This window comes from Penaeus monodon, chromosome 4, assembly GCF_015228065.2.
Source record: "Penaeus monodon isolate SGIC_2016 chromosome 4, NSTDA_Pmon_1, whole genome shotgun sequence".
Classification (NCBI taxonomy): Eukaryota; Metazoa; Arthropoda; class Malacostraca; order Decapoda; family Penaeidae; genus Penaeus; species Penaeus monodon.
This window is the reverse complement of record NC_051389.1, coordinates 16,223,608-16,231,107: the sequence shown is the minus strand read 5'-3', so window position 1 is coordinate 16,231,107 and position 7,500 is coordinate 16,223,608. Positions and strand designations below refer to the sequence as shown.

Genomic DNA, 7,500 nt, shown 5'->3' with positions numbered 1-7,500 from the left:
TACCAGGTTACGCCTCCCCTCCCCCTCTTTCCGCTCCCCCCCTCTCTCTCTCCCCTCTCTCTCTCTCCCCTCTCTCTCTCTCTCCTCTCTCTCTCTCCCCTCTCTCTCTCTCCCCTCTCTCTCTCTCTCCCCTCTCTCTCTCTCCCTCCTCTCTCCTCTCTCTCTCTCCTCTCTCTCTCTCTCTCCTCTCTCTCTCTCTCCCTCTCTCTCTCTCTCCCTCTCTCTCTTCTCCTCTCTCTCTCTACCCCTCTCTCTCTCTATCTCCTCTCTCTCTCTCTCCTCTCTCTCTCTCTCTCTCTCTCCCCTCTCTCTCTCTCCTCTCTCCTCTTCTCTCCTCCTCTCTCTCGTCTCTCTCTCTTCCTTTCCTTCCTCTCTTTCCCTTCCTTGTTTTTCTCCCTTTCTCTATTTTTCTGCAGAAAGGGGTGGAGAAGAAAGGGCGAGAGAGAGAGAGAGAGAGAGATAGAGAAAGGGAGGAAAAAGGGAGAGAGAGGGGGAGAGAGAGAGGGGGAGGGGGAGGGGGGGAGAGGGGAGGCAGGGAGAGTGAACGGGAAAAAAAAACGAAACGCCTGGACGGAAATGGCCGGAAACGCAGCGTTGTTCCGGTCGATTGGCGGCGGTAAATTTCCGCTTTGTGTGTGTGTTTGATGTAAGGGGAATAGGGGGGGAGAAAAAAGGGAGGGAGGGGGAGAGGGGGGAGTAAGGAAATGGGGGAAAAAAAGGAGAGGGGAGGAGAAGGGGTAGGAATGGGGAGGGGGGGGGGGGAAAAGGGTTGAGGGAAGGGAGGAGCAGAGGGGGAAATGGAGAAATGAGAAAAGATAGAGAGAGAAGAAGAGAGCAGAGAGCGGAGAGGAGAGAGAGAGAGAGAGATAGAGATAGAGCAGATAGGAAGGAGTGAGGAGAGGGAAGGATAGTAGGGGGGAAATGAAAGGGAGAGAGGGAGTGTGGCGGAGAGGTAAGAATAAGAGAGGAGGATGTGTGTAATGGAGAGGAGAAAGGGTTATGGAAAGAAGAGATGGAGGATGTGGAGGAAAGGGAGGAAAATAGGGGAGGGTGGATTAAAATGAAAGAAGAGATAAAGGAAAAAATGGGTGAGAAAAACTGATCGAGAGATAATTTTGTTTTATTCCATTTATTACAAAGGTTATTGATGGTGTGACACTGTCTGCTTCATTTTGCTTCTAGATTACCCTCTGTGTGCAAGGAATGGCCGGGTTACCATCCAGTGTGTGGGGCAATTGAACGCGGGTCAGCAAGATTGCTACACGAGACCGCTACCGCTGCATCACACAGCGCGCGCACGCACACGCACCACGCACACACACACACACGCACACACACACGCACCACACACACACACACACACACACACACCACACACACACACACACACACACACACAACACACACACACACACACACGAGCGAGCGCACGACCATATCGACGCACGCACGCAATCACGAGTGCAACGACTCTCTGACTTCGAAATACTCATCAACCGACGTACAAAACAACCCACCCAAACACAGGATCAGATGTATACATATAACGCCACACAACACGCACACCCCACCCCACACACTCACACCCTTGGGGCTGAGGCTCTATTCGTACGTCTCAACCCAAACTGAACTCTCTCTCTCTCTTCGAATCTCTCACCGTCGTCATACAACCTCCCATCTGATTGTGCTCTTTTCCTTCTCCACCTGCGTTCCCTACCCTTCCCTCCCCCTCTTCCTCTCTCCCTCCTCCTCCTCTTCTCTTCCTCTCTCCTTTCCTTCTCCCCTCCTCTCCTCTCCCCTCTCCTCTCCCTCCTCTCCTTCCCTCCCTTCCTCTCTCTCTCTTCGTGTAAGATTCGTGTAAGATTCGTCTGACTTAACCGAAACTGATGCTTGCGGTTGCAAACTCCATTGATTGGTTATTGATCTCTTCCTTTTTCCTCCCCTTCCCCCTCCCAGCTATTCTTCACCCTTTCCTCCTCCGCTTCCTCCATCTTTATTTCCTCTTCTTTTCCTTCTGTATTTCTTCTCCTTCCTCCCATTTCCCCTTCTTCCATCCTACCCCCACTCCCTCCCTCCCTCTTTCCTTCCCTCCTTCCCTCCTTCCCTCCTTCCCAGGCGCTATGCCTTCCGAGTCCCCCAGGGAGCGAGAGGCGAGGAAAACTCTACGGAATCTTCCATAAAGTTTGACCTCGCTGCTGTCGCCCTTTCTCTTCCTGGTTGTGCTTTTCGACCGATTTTGCTTTTCTTTCCGTTCTACTGTTGTTGTTGTTGATGTTGTTGTTGTTATCATTGTTGGTTGTTGTTGTTGTTTTGTTTATTGTTAATGACATCGTTGGTACTGTCTTGTTATTGTTTTGTTTATTGTAATGATTGTTGATATTTGTGATATTTCTTTGCAGTGTGAGTTGATTTTATCATTTATTTTCATGTTTCTTGTTTTTTTTTTTTATGTTTTTGTTGTTTCCTGTTAATGCCTGTATATTTTCTTTAATTAGGTCGTTTTGGAAGATGAAGACCAGTTTGATTACAATCTGTTGCAGTTTATGAAATTACTTGGATTAGTCAACAAGAGAAAAATTGTTGCTTCATTATTCAGGGATTGTTGTTTCCCTATCTTCTTTCTTAATTGCGTATTCTAATCAGTCTGTGATTAATTAACGTTATTCCGTCTGTGCATTCTCTCTCCTTCGTTGTTTCAGAATTTTATTTTCTTCGTCTCTCTCTTTCTCTCTCTCTCTCCCTTTCCCTCTCCCTCCCTCTCACCCTCCTTCCCTCCCTCTCACCCTCCTTCCCTCCCTCTCACCCTCCTTCCCTCCCTCTCACCCTCCTTTCTCTCTCACCCCGACAAACAACCAGCATCACCTCCCACGTTCGGTTCTCTCATACTTTCCCTCTTCTCTCATTCGCAGGAGTACATGTGGCACCGCAAGCACAAGTACATGAGGCTGGACGGCTCCTCGAAGATCTCGGACCGCCGCGACATGGTGGCCGACTTCCAGACCAAGTCAGTTCTCGCTGTTTTCAGTATTTTTAGTATTGTTATTATTATTATTATTATTGGTATTATTATTATTATTATTGTTATTATTATTATTATTGTTGTTGTTGTGTTTGTTTGGGGGGTGGGGTCTGTTTTTTCATTATGTTTGTTGGTTTTCTTCAAGGAGGCGAGAAACAGACCAATGAATATTGTTTGGGTGATTTGATTAAATTTATAGGTTTATTTATGTGTGTGTTTGTTTATTTGTTCGTTTGGTGTTTCCAATCAGGACGGACATCTTTGTGTTCTTGCTGTCGACCCGAGCGGGAGGCGTGGGCATCAACCTCACGGCGGCAGATACGGTGAGTACGAAAGAAAGATAAGAGAGAGAGAGAGAGAGAGAGAGAGAGGAAAGATAAGTAAGATGTTTTTGTCTGAGGTTTGTTGGAGGTAAGGGGATTAAAGAGATAGAAGGGAAGGAAAGGATAAGAAAGAAAGGATATTGTAGAGAAGAAAGGGGTAAAGGAATAAAGATAATGAAAAGGGGGAATTGAAAAGAATCGAAGCAGTATTGGGGGGAAAGAAAGGGAGTTAGATATATGAAAGATATGACAGTGAAGGGAAGAAAAGAATGAAATATTGAAAAGAAAAGAAACTAGAAAAATGAAGGATGAAAAGAAACCAAAAAATAATAGGAAAGGGATGATAGAGAAGCGGGACTGGAACATGAAGGAAAGATAGAAGATTTATTTATCATATTTTCCGTTTTGGTTAACTTAGACTTTTTAAGCAATTTAAATGTAGTTAAAGTAATTGGAAATACTCTAATTGGGATTATGCATCGTTAATGTTAATTATTAAAATGGTGTTCAGTGTATGCAATATACAGTAATCGGTTAGTTGTTCCTTGTATTCATTTTCATTTGTCTGAATGTTCAATTTATTTTTTCGATTCCCTTTAGTTAGTCGGGTTTTTTTTCTTGTTTGTTTGGATCTTCTAAAATAAAGGTTTCCTTCAAAAGAATTGTGTAGATGCTTAAGTTTTTTTTGTTTGTTTTTTTCTTAGTGTATTTATGCGTATTTTGTTGGGCCTTGTTTGCTTTAAAAAAAAAAACATGGAGTATGGGAATGTATATTTCCGAAAAGCGTTTGAAGATGAATATTTTGTAACTTCTGTTTCCGAGTGCATCGTAGAGGGAAATCCTAGTGTGCATGTGTGTGCATGTCCATGCTTATATTTGTGTGTGTATTTCTGTCTGATTCTCGTCACATCTGCGCGTTTCCTTTCGTTTGTAGGAATAATGTTTTTTTTTGTGTCCCGCGTGTATGTGTACCTTTTTCTGTATTTTGTTTTCTGTGTTTTCTTTTTCCTTTATTTATTTTAGGCCTTACATTCTCGGTTCCGTAATAAAGTGTTTATCCGGCGCGCGTTTCGGCCATTACGGCTTTTGTGCGAATACCGGTAGCGTGCGCGTGTTTGTGTGCGTGTTCGTCTGTGTGCTAATGGTAGTAGGTGGCGGCACAGCTGGGTAATTGTCTTGTGTGTAATGGAGAAGGTGAGAGGGGAAGGGAAGTAGGGAGAGGGAGAGGTAGAAGGGAAAAGGGGAGCTAAAGAAAATGAAAAGGGAAATTCTGTGTGGCCAAAGAAGTTCCACCCTCCCCCCAAAAAAAAAATATATAAATAAATAAATGTGCGTCACAATCATTTCGAACACACATGCACGATTTTTGTCAACTTTAATTAATTTTAATTACAACAACAACAACAACAATGTAACCCTTCCCCTCCCCTCCCCTCCCCTTCCCTTCCCTTCCCTTCCCTTCCCTTCCAACCGCTTAAGGGAGGGAGAGGGGAAGGAGGTGGGGTGGGTAGAGGGGAAGGAAGGAGGGAGAGGGAGTTGAAGAAGTCGTTAATGGTTCTGCATGGCACCTAATGGTTGTTAATGGTCCTTGAACAATGGGACAACTGGTCATGCCTAATCCCGTTGTGTAAATAAAAGAAGTGGCATGCGACGGGGAGAAGAAAGGAAGGAAGGAGAGAAAGAGAGAGAGGCGATTAATCAAAGTAAAGGGGGTAAAGGGGAGGGGGGATAAGGAGCGGGTGTTGACAGGCCTATACGCTTAATGACTCTTAATTTTTGTTGGGTGTTGGAGGGAGTTGCTCTCTCTCTCCCTTCCTCCTTCCCTCCCTCCCTCCCTCCCTCCCTCCCTCCCTCCCTTTCTCCCCCCTTCCCCCCTCCGTCTTTCTCTCTCTCCCTCTCCCTCCCTCCCTCGCTCCCTCCCTTGCTCCCACCCCCCTCCGTCTCTCTCCTTCCCTCCCTCCCTCCCTCTTTCCCTCCCTCCCTCCCTCCCTCTCCCGTCTCTCTCCCTCTCTTCGCCTCTCTCTCTCTCTTCGCCTCTCTCTCTCTCTCTCTCTCTCTCTCTCTCTCTCTCTCTCTCTCTCTCTCTCTCTCTCTCTCTCTCTCTCTCTCTCTCTCTCCTCTCTCCTCTCTCTCCTCTCTCTCTCTCTCTCTCTCTCTCTCTCTCTCTCGCTATGTATCTGTATATCTATCTCCTCCCTACTTCCCCTTCTCCCTCTTCCTCTCTCGTTCTCCATTTGGAATTCACAAACAGCGATGTCGAAGTGGCGGAAATGCTAATGGAAGTATCCCTTTATTTGGAGTGCGAGGCAAGATCGGCGAGGTCACACTCGGAGGGTGCGAAATGTCCATTAGATTAATGAAGAGAACGAGAGGGCGATGATTAAGGAGGGAGGGGGTGGGGGGGGAGGGAGAGAGGGGGGTATTGGGTAGGGGGGGTATTGCTGGGTATGGTGGAACGGTCTTAGTGGGGTTAGATGGGGGAGCGAAGGGATAATGGGTTCAGGTAGGGGCAGTGGGTGTAGGTGGGGGGAAGGAGGTAGAGTGCCCGTAGTGGGTAGAGAGAGGAGAGGATAGTGGGGTTAGGTGAGTGGGTAAGGAAAGTTAAAGGACTTTTAATGGAAGGGTAGGAGAGGGAGTAGTGGGGATCTGTAGGCAAAGGACGCGCGGTAGTAAGGGGTTATGTGGGGAAGGCCGACGGTTTATTGTGGGTAAAGAGGGGTTATGGGTAAGGAGGTAAGGGGATGGGAGTATTAGGAAGGAGTGGAGGGGGGGGGGGGGAAGAAGAGGCCAAGGGAAGGAGGGTAAAAGCTGAAGGGAGTAAGGTTGTGGGGATAATGGGATAGGGGAAAGGGGACCGTTTTCATTTTTGCTGTTGTGTGTTTGTTTTCGTTCATTAAAAAAGAGTGTTTGACGTGTGGAGAACCTCATTTGTTATGCATTATGTAGGTGGCGGCTGTTTGCTAGGTGTGTGTGTGTTTGCTTATCGATTGCGTTTTGTTTCTTTTGTTAATGGTTTTGTTTACTCTCTTACTCGCCTTTATGGGGCGCTGTTGGCATGAATGACGAGTTGATCTGTGGAGTAATGGGTTAAAGTCTGGGAGAAGGGGGGTGGGGGTGGAAGGAGATCGGATGTGCGCATGGGCCGGCGTGGGTGGGCGTTGTTTACGAAATCTGTGCTTTCTCTTTGTTTCATCTCTCTCTATCTATCTATCTATCTTACGTGCATTATCTGTTTGTTAGTCAATTTGTCTCTCCCTTTCCTCGTCTGTGATGTCTTACCTCATTCTCCAGCGGCCGTGTTATTTCTCAACTCCCTTCCTCTTCCCTTCCCCTCCCCCATCCCCCTCCCAGTCTCCTTATCTTTCCCCGCCTCGTCCATTCCCCTCCCCCTCCCCTTCGCCCTATCTTTCCCTTCCTCGTGTTGACAGCGAATGTTAATTGCTGTCTGATGTTTGCGCCCATACGCCTCCCTACCTCCGCCAAAGACAAATTTGTTTGTCTTGCCATTCCAGCAAGACTGGTGCTTGAGTCCCCCCTCCCCCTTCCCCTCCCCTGCCCTTCCCTCAGTCCTCTCGCGCTCTCTTTCTTTTCCTTTCATCTTCCCGGGCGCGCACACATAGATGTGAACGCACATACGTGTATATATACTGTATATATAGACATACACATACACACACGCGTATACATGAAGAGATAATGCGCGCGCGCGCGCACACACACACACACACACACACACACACACACACACACACACACACACACACACACACACACACACACACACACACACACACACACACACACACACGTACACAGAGAGAATCGGATGTTTGTTAAAACTTTGTCTCTCTCGTTACTCAAGTTTAGTGATGGCGTTTGATTGCCATGGCGAGCTGCTGATGTTCTAGAATTTCCCGCGCGTTTCTCCCGTGTTTGGCTGCTGTTGATTCTATCGGTGGTTCTCTTTTATTGCTTTCTCTCTTTGGATATATTCTGTCTTTCTCTTTCTTTTTCTCTCTCTTTCTTTCTTCTCTCTTTCTTTCTTCTTCTCTCTTTCTTCTTCTTCTCTCTCTCTCTCTCTCTCTCTCTCTCTCTCTCTCTCTCTCTCTCTCTCTCTCTCTCTCTTCCCTCTTTCTCTCTCTCTCTTCCCTCTTTCTC

General features: G+C 46.9%; 1 protein-coding gene across 1 annotated transcript in view; it reads left to right on the top strand.

The window, feature by feature from the left end:
- LOC119572470 (chromatin-remodeling ATPase INO80-like) overlaps positions 1-7,500 on the top strand; it is a 225,168-nt gene that overhangs the window by 67,796 nt on the left and 149,872 nt on the right. Inside the window, exons 25-26 of the mRNA XM_037919581.1 lie at positions 2,910-3,004; positions 3,270-3,342. Of these exons, the coding sequence (XP_037775509.1) occupies positions 2,910-3,004; positions 3,270-3,342 (168 nt within the window). The remainder of the gene's footprint in view (positions 1-2,909; positions 3,005-3,269; positions 3,343-7,500) is intronic.